Consider the following 16,539-nt stretch of genomic DNA (forward strand, 5'->3'; position numbering starts at 1 on the left):
AAGGTGTCCTAGGAATCAGTATGATCAGTTCTATTGGTGAAGCCCTAGGCTGCCACCACGGCAAGTGTGATCACAGGTTCATAAGAGTTGGAGGTCGTTTAGTTCAACAGTTGGTAGAGTGTGAGACTCTTGATCTCAGGGTCATGGATCTGAGCCCCACGTTGGGCAAAAGATTCCTGCATTGCAGTGGGCTGGATTCAAAGACCCTTGGGGTCTCTTCCAACTCTATTCTATGAAACCCTGTGCTCAGTGTGGGATTTGCAATGCAGGATGAAACAACAGCATCCTTAACAGAAGGCCACCCTATGTTTTTGTTGTTTAGTCATCTTAATGACCCCTTGAACATGCCTTGGAAACTCTCGCTTTCTTCTCAAAACTTCTCCTTTTTTTATGTCCTTGGAGCTTTCCTGGCAAAATACTGGAGTGGTTTGCCAGTTCCTTCTCCAGGTGGATCACATTTACAGTGGTAGCTTGGGTTACATACTCTTCAGGTTACATATGCTTCAGGTTACAGACTCCGCTAACCCAGAAATAGTACCTCAGGTTAAGAACTTTGCTTCAGGATGAGAACAGAAATCGTGCTCACCGCGGTGGTGTGGCAGCAGCGGGAGGCCCCATTAGCTAAAGTGGTGCTTCAGGTTAAGAACAGTTTCAGGTTCAGAATGGACCTCCGGAACGAATTAAGTACTTAACCCAAGGTACGACTGTAGTCTAAACTCTCAGCTATGACCTATCCGTCTTGGGTGGCCCTGCATGGCATAGCTCATAGCTTCTCTGAGTTATTCAAGCCCCTTCGCCACGACATGGCAGTGATCCATGAAGGGGCTGCCACCCTTAGCCAGGGACTAATTCCATTTGCTACTCTTAAACTGTGTGATGTGACATCACATAAGCAGTCAAATACAACATTTCCTGTTTGCCCAGAGTGGACACGCAAGGGAATGTTGCTCCAGCCAGGAGGACTTCCTGTCAAACCTGGTTTTCAGCATCCTCCCCCTCCATGTGACTAGGTAGATGGGCATGACCCTGGCAGGCCCTATAAAGGGGCTAGTCACACAGCCATCTTCCTCTTCCTCTTGATTCTCTCAATCTCTTGACGATCTTGATGCCTTTTGCTGTGTGCTGGCTCTCAGCCAGCTGCAAATGGGCTCATCCCTCACAAGAGGATGAACTCACACCTTTCTCTGCAGCCGTAACTAAAATCTAAAGCCTGTCTTCAGGATCGTACTGTGAACGGAATGTAAGTAAACCTTATCATTACTTTCTAAAGGAAGACTGTCGTGTCATTATTGTTTTTAAGAGGGAACTAAAGGGGAAATTTGGGACGTGGGTGGCGCTGTGGGTTAAACCACAGAGCCTAGGACTTGCCGATCAGAAGGTCGGCAGTTTGAATCCCCGCGACGGGGTGAGTTCCTGTTCCTCAGTCCCAGCTCCTGCCAACCTAGCAGTTCAAAAGCACATCAAAGTGCAAGTAGATAAATAGGTACCACTCCGGCGGGAAGGTAAATGGCGTTTCGGTGCACTGCTTTGGTTTGCCAGAAGCGGCTTAGGCATGCTGACCACATGACCCGGAAGCTGTACGCAGGCTCCCTTGGCCAATAAAGTGAGATGAGCGCCGCAACCCCAGAGTCGGCCACGACTGGACCTAATGGTCAGGGGTCCCTTTCCCTTACTAAAGGGGAAATTTACCAGGAACAATCCAATCTGGACAAGCCAGACTGGATTTCTCAATTTATATGGTTCCAATGAATCCATCAACTTGCTTCTGGGAATGGGCTCTGCTATTAGCTCACTAGCGTGTGTGAGGAAGGATACTATTTAATCAATATATGCTCTCCTATTATCCTCAACATTCCCACACAAACACCTGACTAGCACTGTTGTAGGCAAGGAGGTGCACATTTTGTGTGTGTGTAACCTCTCATATGTCACACACATGCGTGACAAAGCGTGTGTGACACAGGAGGATGAGGGCTCTGGAGGAGTCGGCCACTGGACCTGCATTGCGTGTTGCGCGCGTGACTTCACACATGCGTGACGCACTAAGATTGATGTGTGGGTTGGACTGCATCTCTTTGTTCTGAAAGGATGTTTGCAACAACACTGGGATGTAAAATTATTTGTTTTCTGCTTAAAGTTCACTCTTATGTAATCAAAGGAATAACTGAGCCTCCTTTCTTTGACCAAAGTAACACCTTCACATCTTCGTGTCCCTGTTAATAAGATTTGTTTAGTCTCATGGATACAAGACTGGCATCACATTTCAAAAAGCCGCTCCTAAGTACAAATCTTATTATTAAAAAGATTTACCTTTATCTTATTATTAAAAAATTCTTTGTCTCTTTCTGATCTTCTGATCTTAGCCCAGAACATTTAACTAAAGTCTAAGACCTGGATTACAAGGATAATTCGGAAATATTCAAGAAATCTTTTTTTGGGGGGGTGGGGGAGAGAGGGAGATGCAAGGTATTTTATTAGTAACCCATATTGCGCTGCACTGGAAACTCACAGAAATACAGGAGGCAAATATGATGTTCACTTTAATAATAGTTTTATTATTTATAAAGGGCAGTCATATAGGTAATGCCCTTTTAAAATGTGTTGGGGGGGTTATTGGGTTGTTTTTATTTTGATTATATATTCTGTGGTTTTATATTCTGATATTTTTCTGCCCTGAGACCTGCATGTATAGGGCAGTATAGAAGAAATAATAATAATAATAATAATAATAATAATAATAATAATAATAATGGTGACCAAATTCATTTGCTGCTTCTCCAGAGGGTGAGACCTAAAACAGTGGATCCACATTACGAGAAAGAGGATTTCCATCTATGTTATTGTCAGAGGCTCAGGAGCAGAAGAGCAGGGGAGAGAGCAAATAGAGAGCGGAGGAGAGGAATCAGAGGGGAGCGTAGGGGAATATGACAGTGGACCGAGAGATTCCATGAGCTTCTCCAGCGAATCAGAAGATTCCCAGGAGGGGGCGCCTATGGTAAGGGCGAGGCGAGTCCCAGGGGGGACGATCCATAAACAAGGAACCAGAGGGGAGTCCCAAAGGAGTAGCGGAGGAGTAGGGCCAGTTCCCCCACCAGAGCACAGTGGGGGGGAAGAGTCACGTGAGTCAGGACCAGCTTCTCCTCCATCGGGGAGTGGGGAGACGGAGGGAAGGCCAGGTCCAGCTAGCCTCCCCGAAAGGGGGAGCAGTGACACAAGTGCTACGGTCTGATGGATAGATGTAGCGTTGCGCGCTGCGCGTCTGGAAATGAGACTGAACTTCAATAAAGACTTTTTAACTTGAGCAAGAAGCAGCGTTGGTCTTGTGTGAGCTGGGACCTTGGGCAGCGCTGACAGTTATACTCAAAGTAGACTCACTGAAATTAATGGTCCAAAGTTAGAAATCTGCAGAGCCTCAAATTAGTGCTTATAATGGAAACACTGACTAAGTATTAACTTTGGCATGGCAAACACAACATGCTAATTATACCTCTATTCTTAACTATAACTTTTGTGGCTGAAATTATGGCTAGAACATACTATGTTTCATCATGGGATAGTTCTGTCCTTAGCATACACATGTAGCTCCCAGATAAAGATTGTTTTGATTTCTTTCCCAGCAAGACTTCCATGCATGGCACTGATTTTATACTGGCCCCAGTTAGGTTTACTGCCAATTGTAGACTTTGCTGAATGCATCTACACACACTCATTTTTTAAAATCTTGAAATAAGGAGTCTGAATTCATCCATACTAGTATTCTTCTAATACTAGATAAGGTGAAATGGGTTCAGCAAGACATTTAAACAAGAAAATGTTCAACCAGACAAGAGGAGCACTCTACAGTATTGACCTAGAAGGTACAATGACCGTGCAGAAGTACCGAATGGATGAGTTAGTTAATCAATTCCTTATTTATTATTCTTTAAATTACTTTCAGTATTATAATGATCACTGTCATATTACTGTGCTGGCTTATTTGGTTGTGCCTAGTTTGTTCTCTTTTTCAATTATAATTTTGCATTTCCCTGTAACAATAAATTATGAACTGCCCAACTAATTTCATCTCATAGTAGGACATTAAAATAATGGATCTAAGTTAGACATGTCCGTTAATTTGAATAAGTCTGCTCTGAGTATGGCAAACACTGTATGCAATTCTATATATTTTTGCAGTGTTTATAAATAAAACACATCTGGGTACTTTTTCCTTCCTTCCTTTCTTTGTTTGTTTGTTAAAGACAACCAATTTGAATACTTTTAGAAATTGATCCCCAAGACTTGGGGGGGCGGCGGTATTTTAGGAGTACATTGTATTTACACACACTTTTAGAAGAAATGCTTTGTTCCATCAGTAAAAAAATAAATACTTTCAGGCATAATTACATAAAAATACCAGGTAGGATTTAAATAACGCTTAAAATTCTCAGCCTCTGCTGAAACATTTCAGAACAAAGGAATTGTCATACGCACACTAAACAAATAACAGGGAACGATCTTGACAAATATTTTCTCAGCTGAGTACAAATGGCTTCAGATGGCTCATTAAAAAAATAAATAAGAAGTTTTTAAGGGTTGGTTCTACTCTTTGTACTTTTGCCTGGCTTCTGCTTCTGGTCCCCAGATTGCAGGAGGTTCACTAGTGAAATATTTACCACTATGTCAACATTTGCTACCAGAATTACTGTTGTTGGCAATATAGCTCCTAATAACTGATGTGATGTTTGGCCCACCCAGCAGGAGTTCTGTGTATCTTAGGGGCTTCTGGCTAACCACTGAATTCAGGATACAGGAGAAAAGGAACCTCTGGTTTGCTCCGACAACACAGTTCGAATGCTCTTGCATGCCACCAAAATGGGTAGCATTACATGAGCAATAGTTGTGGATTGTTGTGGGAAAATAGCCCATAGGATTGTGTTTGTCTCAGAACTACCTGAGCCGCCTTCATTACAAGCATACAGAGAGAAACTACTGTTCTAAAAAGGGATGCAGGTGGTGCTGTGGACTAAACCACCGAGCCTCTTGGGCTTGCTGATCAGAAGGTCGGCGGTTCGAATCCCCATGAAGGAATGAGCTCCCGTTGCTCTGTCCCAGCTCCTGCCAACCTAGCAGTTCGAAAGCACACCAGTGCAAGTAGATAAATAGGTATGGCTGTGGAGGGAAGGTAAACAGCGTTTCTGTGCACTGTGGCTTCCCTCAAGCTGTCTGTGGACAAACGCCAGCTCCCTCAGCCTGGAATTTGACTGGACTTAACTGTCCAGGGGTCCTTTACCTTTACCCTATTGTTCTCTCAAACAAGCAAAGGCAAAGGCTTATAGGGAAAGAAAGAACACACTTCCTTATCTAATAGTACAATGCGTTTTCAATATAAGAAATATCCTTGTGGTTACAGAACAGCCTGACTTTTCTCAAAACCTTATTTTCCTCATCAAACCTCCCACCCCCTTGCCACATACACAGTTGTCCTGGACTTCCCCACTGCAGAAGGATGTGCAGATCAGGAATTGGCCTTTATGGTATGGTTACCAGATTTTTTCCAGTGAATCTGGGGACTTTTTTTTTTTTTTTTGAAGCTGAGTAGCAACAGGGAGTTAGTAGTGGGGATGGTGAGGCAAAAGACCCTGGGCCCAAGCACACATGCATATTGTATAAAGGTGCAAACCCTTCTTTCGTGCCATGTGAAACATAAATGCGCAGTTTTTTTATAAACTGGGAAACGGCGCACCACCTGCCCATGACTCCCGAGCCTTCCCCGATCTCCTTCCCCCTTCCCCCTTCGTTTTGACAGATCAGGGGAGGCTCAGGAGTCACAGGCAGGCGGCCGTTGCCCAGGAGGAGCCAACCGGGTAGTGCAGTTGGCTCTGGCTGGCTTCAGGAGCTGCTCACTGCCTGCTACCGTGGCACAGGAAAAATGGCGGGTGCCACGGCAACAAGCAGCTCCTGAAGCCAGCCAGAGCCAACTGCACTACCAGGCTGGCTCCAGACTGCTGAGGCTGCCGCGGCCACGTTTCCCAGGGACAGATTTGCAAATCCGGGGACTGTCCCCCGGAACGTCTGGTAACCCTACTCTACGGTCACTTGAGGACACACTGTTAAGCCAATCTTACTCTGCTATGAGTGATCACCAAAGAAGAAAATGGCCAAGAAGCAGCATGTAGCCCTCATAACTAGTAGTCTCCACGAATGTGTCTAGCCACATCTAAGCTTGGGGCCATTGTGATAGTGTATTCAAACGCATCAATTCTTAAGGAAATCAGCCCTGAATGCTCACTGGAAGGACAGATCGTGAAGCTGAGGCTCCAGTACTTTGGCCACCTCATGAGAAGAGAAGACTCCCTGGAAAAGACCCTGATGTTGGGAAAGATGGAGGGCACAAGGAGAAGGGGACGACAGAGGACGAGATGGTTGGATAGTGTTTTTGAGGTTACCAGCATGAGTTTGACCAAACTGCGGGAGGTAGTGGAGGACAGAGGTGCCTGGCGTGCTCTGGTCCATGGGGTCACGAAGAGTTGGACACGACTAAACGACTAAATAACAACAACAACAAATTCCTCGGCTTAATGATGTATTGTGTGAAGAATCATTTCCTTTTGCCAGTCCGAAATATCCCATCAGTCAGCTTTGTTTGATGATACCAGCTTCTGTTATTGTGAGAGAGGGAGGAAAACTTCGCTGCATCCACTTTCTCCCTCCACCAACTTGTATAATTTTATTGTACAATTATTATACAATTATACAACTATTATACAGTTATTCTCTAATCCTTTTAGAGTTATTGGTGGTGATGGGAATACAAAGAAATGGGGAATATAATTTAAAAATAGACTGCCGAGCAGAAACAAAGAGAAGAAGAAAAAACAATGTTTTTCTTTGGAAGAAAGATTAATTGACCGTTCCAGTTATTTTAAAGCATTTGCATCCAAGGCCTGCAAATATACCATATGCTTTATGGTCCAGACTCCAGGGGAAAATAATAATAATAGGGGGGCAAGCTTTAATTGGTATGCAACTTGATGATGCATGTGTTTATTCATCGGCATTAATCAGCTGATTTATCAGAGAAGGCTGAGATGGAAATTATATTTGGGAATCTATTTTGGCCGTTTCATGAGCATATCCATAACACACACACACACAAATTTTAACAGAGTGTTAGACTGCATAGAATCGACAGGTCCTTTTTCATAGGTGGAACATTATCTATTTTTTATTTTTATATCCCACCACTTTTTCTCCAATTCAGGCAGCATCCCTGGCTCTCCCTCTCCTCATGCTGTCCTCACAACAACCCTGTGAGGTAGGTAAAGCTGAGAGACAGTGTTGGGCCCAAGGTCCCCCAGTGTGCTTCGTGGCCGAGTGGGATTTGAACCCTGGTCTCCCAGGTCCTAGCCCAGCACTCTAACCATTATACCACACTGGCTTAGCCTAGGCTTGGCAACACTCCTTCTCACCACTGACTAGATATGGAGACATGCCGTGGGATTGATATACAGTGGTACCTCGGGTTAAGAACTTAATTCGCTCTGGAGGTCCATTCTTAACCTGAAACCGTTCTTAACCTCAGGTACCACTTAAGCTAATGGGGCCTCCCACTGCCACCACACCGCTGCCGCACAATTTCTGTTCTTATCCTGAAGCAAAGTTCTTAACACAAGGTACTATTTCTGGGTTAGCAGAATCTGTAACCTGAAGCATCTGTAACCTGAAGCATCTGTAACCCAAGGTACCACTGTACTGAACTTGTTCAGCAAGACACAGGTGGTATTTGCCCCTATTTTGCAGGGACCGTCCCAGATTTACAGAAGCCATCCCGGTTTCTGATTTGAACCCAGAATGTCTCACTTTTCCTTAGGTAAAGGTAAAGGGACCCCTGACCATTAGGTCCAGTCGTGGCAGACTCTGGGGTTGCGGCGCTCATCTCGCTTTATTGGCCGAGGGAGCCGGCGTACAGCTTCCGGGTCATGTGGCCGGCATGACTAAGCTGCTTCTGGCGAACCAGAGCAGCACACGGAAACCGCCGGAGCAGTATCTATTTATCTACTTGCACTTTGACGTGCTTTCGAACTGCTAGGTTGGCAGGAGCAGGGACGGAGCAATGGGAGCTCACCCCGTCGCGGGGATTCGAACTGCCGACCTTTTGATTGGCAAGTCCTAGGCTCTGTGGTTTAACCCATAGCACCACCCACACCCCTCCACTTTTCCTTAGGAAGTCCCTATTTTCATCAGAGAAATGTTGGCAGATATGCATTGAGTCTCACCAGATCTCAGCCTGTGGGTACCCAGATGATGTTGAACTCCCATCATCCCTTAACTCTGGCCTTGCTAGCTAGGGGTGATGGGAGTTGTAGTTCAACAACATCTGGGGACCCACAGGTTGAGAAAGGCTGCAAGTTTACACTGACTTCTTTAAACTGACTTCTTTAGAACCACCTCCTTTTAGACTTGGCACTTTCGCTTTCTACTTTCACCCACGCGGTGGCACTGTTGCCTTGCCTTGAAACGCTCCGGCCTCGGTCAAAGGAGCAAAAAACCCGGGCAAGAAAATAAAGAGGACGTACTAGGAAAGGTCTTGGAATTACGCCCACCCTACCCCACACCCCATCGCAAACCCGCACCTCCGAGGGCCGTCGCTACCTTGCAAAGAGGCCCGCGAAGGCACACCCACCCACGAAGCCTCCCTCTCACTCTGCGCCGGTAGGAGGCGCGCAAGAGAGCGCAAAGATGCGGATGGAGACGGAGGCGGATCCCGAAGGCGAGGAAGGCGCTGCCCGCACTGCGAAGCTAGGTAGGTGGGCAGCGGGAGAAAGGAGGTGGGCAGCGGGTGAAAGGAGGCCGCGCGGGACAGAGGCTTGCTATGCGCCCCCCAGGGAGATGGGGGCATGGGAGGGAGAGGGCCAGGTGGCGGCAGCAGCAGCAGCAGCAACAGCCGCCTTTGCATGCCCCGCACTGTGCACCGGACTGACAGCAGAGCGCGCCAGCCCGGGCTGGAGCTCCCTCCTTCCCCTTCTCCGGTGCAATAGCCTCGCCTGGCCTATGGCAGCCCGCCGGGCCGCGATTGACAAGCCCGGCCAAGGCCGAGGGCCTTGCAGAGCCGTCACTTCCTCGGGTGCCTCCCACTCCCTGTTGCTGCTCCGGGTGTCGTTTTCGCGTGAACTCTTTGCAGGGCAAAAGGGAGGTGCCTCGCCCCCGCCACCGGGGATATGCGGAAAGAGCAAAGGGAAACTTGCAGGATTTGGGGGTGAAAACCTGGGCTGGGGGGGCGAGGGCGAGAGAGAGGCCCGGCGCGCCCAGATAATGCCTCTCAGCTGGTGGTCAAACATGGCAGGCGCGCCGCCCGTGTTTTCCAAACTGAAACTTTTGCACGCGCTCAGAAGATCGGCGAGGGTCGCGTTTTGCAAGAGGTGTCACATGTGCGGGTTATCTTCCTGCTGATGCTGCGCAAAGCCATCCTGAGTCCAGAGCAGCCTTTCTCAGCCTTGGGTCCGCAGATGGAACAGGCTCCCTCCAAACGTGGTGGGTTCTCCATCCAGAGGAGATTTTTGAGCAGAGGTTGGACGGCATTGGGGGAGGGGAGGGAAGCTGCTCCGCCCCCTAAATAAAAAAAAAAAATAGTAAAGGTAAAGGGATCCCTGACCATTAGGTCCAGTCGTGGCCAACTCTGGGGTTGCAGTGCTCTATTGGCCGAGGGAGCCGACATACAGCTTCCGGGTCATGTGGCCAGCATGACTAAGGCGCTTCTGGCAAACCAGAGCAGCTCACGGAAATGCTGTTTACCTTCCCGCTGGAGCAGTACTTATTTATCTACTTGCACTTTGATGTGCTTTTGAACTGCTAGGTTGGCAGGAGCAGGGACCGAGCAACGGGAGCTCACCCTGTCGCGGGGATTCAAACTGCTAACCTTCTGATCAGCAAGTCCTAGGCTCTGTGGTTTAACCCACAGTGCCACCCGCTAACTGACAAATCGCATTGCAGATAGCTCAGTTCTGCCACACAGCCCAACGTTATAGATCCTGGCTACGCCCATGCTGGATGGCCATCAGTAATGGATGTTTTAGCTGAAGTTCCTTCACTGCAGAGGCTTGGATCAAATTCCATGATTCTTTGACTACAACTCTCATCGTCCCTGGCCCCTGGTCCCGCTAGCTCTAGGGGTGATGGGAGTTGTAGTCTTACAATTGGATTCTGCAACAGGGCTCCCCGTTCTGGTCATTTTGGGAGGGAAGCTTGCATCCAAGGGCAAACTGAAAAAGTAAATAACAAAAAAAAAATTGGCCCTGGGAAACAGTAAAAAAAGTTTCAGAAGTTAAATTGCTAGGTAGGAGGTTGACCTCCAGGACCTCCAGGTTAGACTTTTGAAGAATGTTAGGTGGCCATTGCGTAGCCTGGAAAAACTGCAAATTCTCCATGATTTGTAGGGAAAGTGGTTAGGTTTATTATGCTCTGGAGAGCAGTTTGGGATAAAGGGCCAAGGTACTTTAGAATTAGCTAAGAGCGGTGGCGGAATTTGGGCTTTTATATTTCAGCGGCGCTGAAATTCGGTGCCCTCTCCTGGCTCTCGCGTTCCGTTGTTTGCCATTGTTGCAGTGTCCCCAGTGGCGCCCTCTCAGCTCAGCACCCCCCAGTGCTGACAAACCAGTCCTGCCCCCCCCCAATCCGTCTCCACTAAGAGCTAGTTTGCCCCTTAACACCTGCCATGTGGAGGCTGCTGTTACCATGTGGTGAGCAGTTTTGAGTACAGTGGCAGGACAGGGCAGACTGCACCATACTGTTTTTATTCATTCATTCATTCATACATACATACATACCCCGCCCATCTGGCTGGGTTTCCGGGCAGCTCTCAACAGAATATTAAAAACATGATAAAACATCAAACATTAAAAACTTCCCTAAACAGGGCTGCCTTCAGATGTCTTCTAAAAGTCAGATAATTGTTTATTTCCTTGACATCTGATGGGAGGGGGTTCCACAGGGCGGGTGCCACTACCGAGAAGGCCCTCTACCTGGTTCTCTGTAACCTCACTTCTCACAGGGAGGGAACTGCCAGAAGGTCCTCTGAGCTGGACCTCAGCTGAACAATGGGGGTGGAGACGCTCCTTCAGGTATACTGAGCCGAGGCCATTTAGGGCTTTAAAGGTCAGCACCAACACTTTGAATTGTGCTCGGAAATGTATTGGGAGCCAATGTAGGTCTTTCAGGACCAGTGTTATATGGTCTCGGCCACTCCCAGTCAACCAGTCTAGCTGTAGAGCTCGAAAACTCACTTTGTCTCTGGTATTTGTAATATGGAGACTGGTATCTTAAGACAGCTTGAATGAAAGACAGGATTTCTTCTAATCCTCCAGTTTGCAGACCTGACCATGGGTGCATATTGGTTTGCTGGGTGGACAGAGCTGACCGCCATGTCCAGGAATGTGTTTTCCTTTAATTGTTGGGTGTTCATAACTCTCTTTCCCCCTCTTTCCCTGAGTTTTTCTATATTCTCACTGGTAACTTGGTTTTCTGCCCTATAGATTTTTCATCATGAGTGTGGACTGGATTGGCTTTGGTTATGCTGCGGTTGTGGCTCTCGGAGGTGCTGCAGGATATATTCGCAAAGGTAAACACTGGAATTGTAGAATACACACACACAAAAATGGAGTCTTCTTTCCCACTTCTCCTTGGATCACATTCCAGTGGTGTAGAAAGAATCATGTGAAACACTTCAGTTTCCCGTTTAGGGAAGATTTTAATGTTTGATGTTTTATCATCTTTTTAATATTCTGTTGGGAGCTGCCCAGAGTGGCTGGAGAAACCCAGCCAGATGGGCAGGGTATAAATAATAAATTGTTGTTGTTGTTATTTATTAAATGACTAAATAAATAAATATGTAGGGCTGGAGGAGAGGGGGTTACTCCCCTCAGTGCCATCATGATACAAAAGCTCATTTTCTGTCTATACTTTACCAGAGTGTTTGATGTGAGACGAGCCTAGTCATTTAATAATTCTGATTTAGTCTTCAGGTAAGGCCAAAAATCTAGTTAGTTAAGATACTTATGGAATCCAACTTGGCGGGCACCCCACCAGATTTTGAGGTTCTGCTGAACCTCAGCCAGACAGCTTGCTTTTCACTTCACTATAAAAAGAAACTAAATTAAAACGTGAGCGTTCTCTCCTACCAAAAGTGCTCCTTCTTTTAAAGTTTTTTTTTTAAGATGTCTTTGAATTTATCTTGTATATTTATTTTCTCTCTCACATACATACATAGCACTTTTGCACAAAACTGGTTTCAAGACTGAAATCCATAAAGCCTTTCAGATTTCAACCAGATCAGAATAAAATCTTAAATCTGGTCTGGTCAGATACATTTTAAATACAGTCATACCTCGGGTTGAAATAGCTTCGTGTTGAGCGTTTTCGGGTTGCGCTCTGCGGCGACCCAGAAGTAACGAAACCTGTTACTTCCAGGTTTCGCCGCTCACACATGCGCAGACGCTCAAAATGACATCACGCAGATGCGCGGAAGCGGCGAATGGTGATCCGTGCAGACGCGGGTTGCATTCGCTTCAGGATGTGAACGGGGCTCCGGAACGGATCCTGTTCGTATCCAGAGGTACAACTGTAAATGTATTTTAAGTTTACCAAAAGGTGACCGTCATATTTCAAAAAGACATTGTAGAAGCATTTCCGTTTCTTTTTCAGTTTTTTGCATATTTCCTTTTTTCCCTCTAAGCTTGATCTATTGTGATATCATTGTTACAGGCAGTAAAATCTCCTTGGTGGCTGGCCTGTTCTTCGGCTTGATGGCTGCTTATGGCGCATATTGGGTAACTCACGACCCCAGAGATATAAAGATATCGTTGTGTAAGTATCCTGCTTTCTGGAAAAGGCAGTGCACAGCAAGTTTAACAAGAAATTGAAATCTTGCTTTGAACGTAGTCATCCTAAAACAAATGATCATAAACTGAAAACAGATAGCTGTAAAATGGGAAGTACCTTTGTAACAGCTGCAGGTATTGACTCAAAATAGTCAGTCACCTCCAGTTTTAACTGCTTCATTTGGCTCCAGGGGGCATTTGGACTTCCAGTGAGTAAATGTAATAGGCTGAGATGAAAGCAGCTCCCATGTTTTCTTTAATGTTAGGAAATGTTTCACATTTGGCAACACTAATCGATGGTTCAGCTCTTCCATGTGCAGAGCTATAATCTATTTACATAGTACCAGGGTGGATTTGATTTAAATCAGATCAGTTTAAATCACGATTTAAATCATGATTTAAATCACTAGTCAGTAAGATTTAAATCATTTTTTTTACAGAAAGGCTCATTCTTGCCGGTATAATCTTAATATTTACAACCAGATGAAGGTTTCATTTTTGGAATAATTAATTTTCAGAGTAGTTTTTACAGTTATATCAAAAATTACTGATTTGGTTATACATAGACAGATAATTATGAAATTATTGTGAGGTTTGATAAGTTAACTGTTTGTATTTGGACAACTTTTCTGCTGTACTTTATTGGAAGGAGAAAAACAATCATTTCCTTAAGAACAATTTAAACAATTTATTTAACTAAAACACTCATATTATAGCATATTTATCCATGTTTGTTAACTGATGTGGTTAAACATTTTTTGAAAAAACAAACAAACCTCAGACTGAGTTTTAGCACACATGAAAAACTTAAAACAAATCCTTATTTCCTGATGGATAGCCTTTGGACTATAATGTAACTTAAATAGAAAACTATCTTTAGAAAGATTTTTCCTCCAAAAGCATTTTATTTTAAAAATCCAATTTAAATTTTTTATTTCCAATTTAAATTTTTAAAAATCCAATTTAAATTAAAAAATCTGATTTTTTTAATTAAGAAAAACTTTGATTTTTATCCACCCTGCATAGCACTCACCTGAGCCTTGCAGAGCTGTGCATCATGAGGATAGAGCAGTCTGGTACCCTCAAGATCTTTGGGACCACAACTTCCATCATCCTTGGTCACTGAGCACGCCCTGTTGTTGTTACGTTTTGTTGTTGTGAACTACCCTGGAAACATGGTTGAAAGGCAGCATTTAAAAACCCATAGAATTAATAATAAACTAATGCTTGTATGTATATTTGCAGTCACAGCTTTCCTCCTGACAGTTGTAATGGGAGTGAGGTTTAAGAGGACCAAGAAGCTAATGCCAGCTGGAATCATAGCAGGCCTCAGGTAGGTAAATAAAGAGAGAGAGAGTCCCCTTTTTTACTCAGCTGCACTCCAGTCAGCACATACTTGAGAGAGTAAGCATCCTTGAACACTGGGGGACTTACTTCAGAGTAAGTAAGCATAGGATTGTATTGCACACAACTTTAAACCACGGTCAGAGAGCTGCTGGTTGCGAATCTGTCTCTTGATTATAGAACTAGTTTTTAGGTGACAAAAGTTGTGGCAGTTGCATCCAGACTGTCCCTTACACAAGCAGAAAGGGTCTATCTGTGAGGTCATGGCAGAAACTCTTGCCGGAAGAACAGGAGGCGATTTGAGTTGATCCCAACTTTTCCTCCGCAAGCACTTTTCCTTCCACACTGTTCCCTTCGGAGCTGGCTTCAGGGAGCAGCAGGATACTGGGGAAAGTTTGCCTCTTGCTGGTTGCAAACCACAGCATTTCATAGTTTTCTGAGACCAAATTCTGTGTGTTCTGTGATTTTGCAGCTACACTGAGGTACATGCTTTTATATTGGAGATACAGTTTCCAATATAGATTTTATATTGGAGATATAGTTTCCTGACCTTTAAAACAAACAAGCAAGTTTCTTGTGTTTTAAAAGTAGAAAGCTAGGATTGAGAGTACATCATCAGTAGACTGAGGGAATGTTCTTTCATATGTGGTCAAAGAGTATTGGGAAATAATCCATCATGAATTGTGGGGAAAGGTTAAAAGTACTTTTCCCAAAAAAAACCCCACACACACCAGAATCCTTTTTGTTGGGGATAATCCAGACAGAAATTCCCAGTATGCCACTGCTGCTGCCCGTGTTTTGTTAGCCCCAAAATGGAAAACGAGCGAGTTCCCAAATAAAGAGGAATGGCAACTTAAACTGGTGGAATGTGCGCAGCTTGCAGACCTAACATATAGAATAAGAGAACAAGAAGAACAAATGTTTCAAGAAGATTGGAAAAATTTTATTGAATATTTGGGGGAAAATTGTGTGCGCTCGAAAACGTGGGCAGCATTAAGATAAATTCAACAGTGTAAATAAGTTTTGAAGGATGTAATACTTTAATGGAATACTGAATAGTTTAGTTCATGTAAAATATGCAGGGATTTATAATAGGCAAAATGAACCATGGAAAGAGAAGAACGGAAGTCTTTGATATTTTAAGGTTGTTTAAATGAGTATTCTAAATTGTAAAACAGAAAATTTAAGAGATAGAAAGAGACAGAACATCTTCAGTGCCTTGTAAAACTGGAGAGAGGGGTAGGGGGCAGTTTTGGCCAGCCTTTTTTTTGCTTATCTCTATGATTTGAAGAATAACTAAATGCACTAACTAAATAACCAAATGAATAACATTTGCATAGTTTGTGCAGTTCACAGAATTCAGGTTTTCTGAGCAGGGACTTTGGGTTACCTTGGTGTAGGGTTTTGTTTTTTAAAAAAAGATTAGAGTACACATAGTCCTAGATATGGAAATGTATTTTTCACGTCTCAACTGGCAGCATGCTTGCTAATTTCACTCTCTCTCTCTCTCTTTTAAACATAGCCTTCTGATGATCTTGAAGCTTGTTCTCCACCTGGTATGAGAGACCAAAGCAGGAAGAAACAGCATTTGTATAATTTTACATGAACAAGCAACAATTCCTTTGTATTTTTCAATGTATATGTAGGAAGATCAAGCACTTTTGGGTTTAATGACTACTGCACAAAAGGCAGTGTTCCTTTTTTTTTTTTGGATTTGGGGCTACATTCTTTAGTGTTTTCTCTAAGTAGCATTTTCTTGGGCTGTGGTCCTATACCCCTGGGAGCTATTGACCTCAATGGCATTTATTTCTGATTAGAAATGCATACGATTGTTCGTAATTTTTGTTGACATCTATGTTCTTGTTTAGACAAGTGATTGACTTGTTCTTTAATGACGATCCTAGTTATTTTTTTTACTTTTTGTGGAGCAATGAGATTTCAGTGATGCCTTACTCTTAACAGTAAGAAGTACACCATCAGAAATAATAGGAATCACAAGAGCATTGAAACTCAGACTCCTGCTCTGTGGCATATGCTTTGAAATTCATCTGCAGCCCTGAATGACAATTTTGCAGACATGGAGATTTACAAAACATGAAACAGAGCATTGCAAACATGCATACATAACAATTTTCATTATATGGATCTTCTTATGTTGTACTGAAGCTCCCTGATTAATAGACATATGTGATGCATATAGAACTAAAAACATTTTTTATTGCCGAAACACAGGAAAGCTTTGTTTCCGTCCAGAAATCCAGAATATAGAAACTGCCAAAACTGAAATAAAGAAGTTTAATATATTGAAGGCATGTTCTCTTGTCTTAACTGCTGACATTGAAAA

The 16,539-nt window shown here is 44.2% G+C and overlaps 1 protein-coding gene across 2 annotated transcripts; it reads left to right on the top strand.

Moving 5' to 3' along the window:
• The first annotated feature begins 8,600 nt into the window (after positions 1-8,600).
• TMEM14A (transmembrane protein 14A) lies at positions 8,601-16,503 on the top strand. Of its 2 annotated transcripts, none has more exons than XM_053380827.1 (5): positions 8,601-8,782; positions 11,508-11,593; positions 12,736-12,837; positions 14,097-14,184; positions 15,718-16,503. In XM_053380827.1, exons 2-5 carry the CDS (start codon positions 11,518-11,520, stop codon positions 15,755-15,757), a joined length of 306 nt encoding a protein of 101 aa, XP_053236802.1. In that variant the 5' UTR covers positions 8,601-8,782; positions 11,508-11,517; the 3' UTR covers positions 15,758-16,503. The 2 variants fall into 2 exon arrangements, with proteins under 2 accessions (XP_053236802.1, XP_053236803.1); XM_053380828.1 differs by lacking the exon at positions 8,601-8,782 and adding an exon at positions 9,269-9,510.
• The last annotated feature ends 36 nt before the right edge of the window (positions 16,504-16,539 follow it).

Source organism: Podarcis raffonei, chromosome 3 (genome assembly GCF_027172205.1).
Source record: "Podarcis raffonei isolate rPodRaf1 chromosome 3, rPodRaf1.pri, whole genome shotgun sequence".
Lineage (NCBI taxonomy): Eukaryota > Metazoa > Chordata > Lepidosauria > Squamata > Lacertidae > Podarcis > Podarcis raffonei.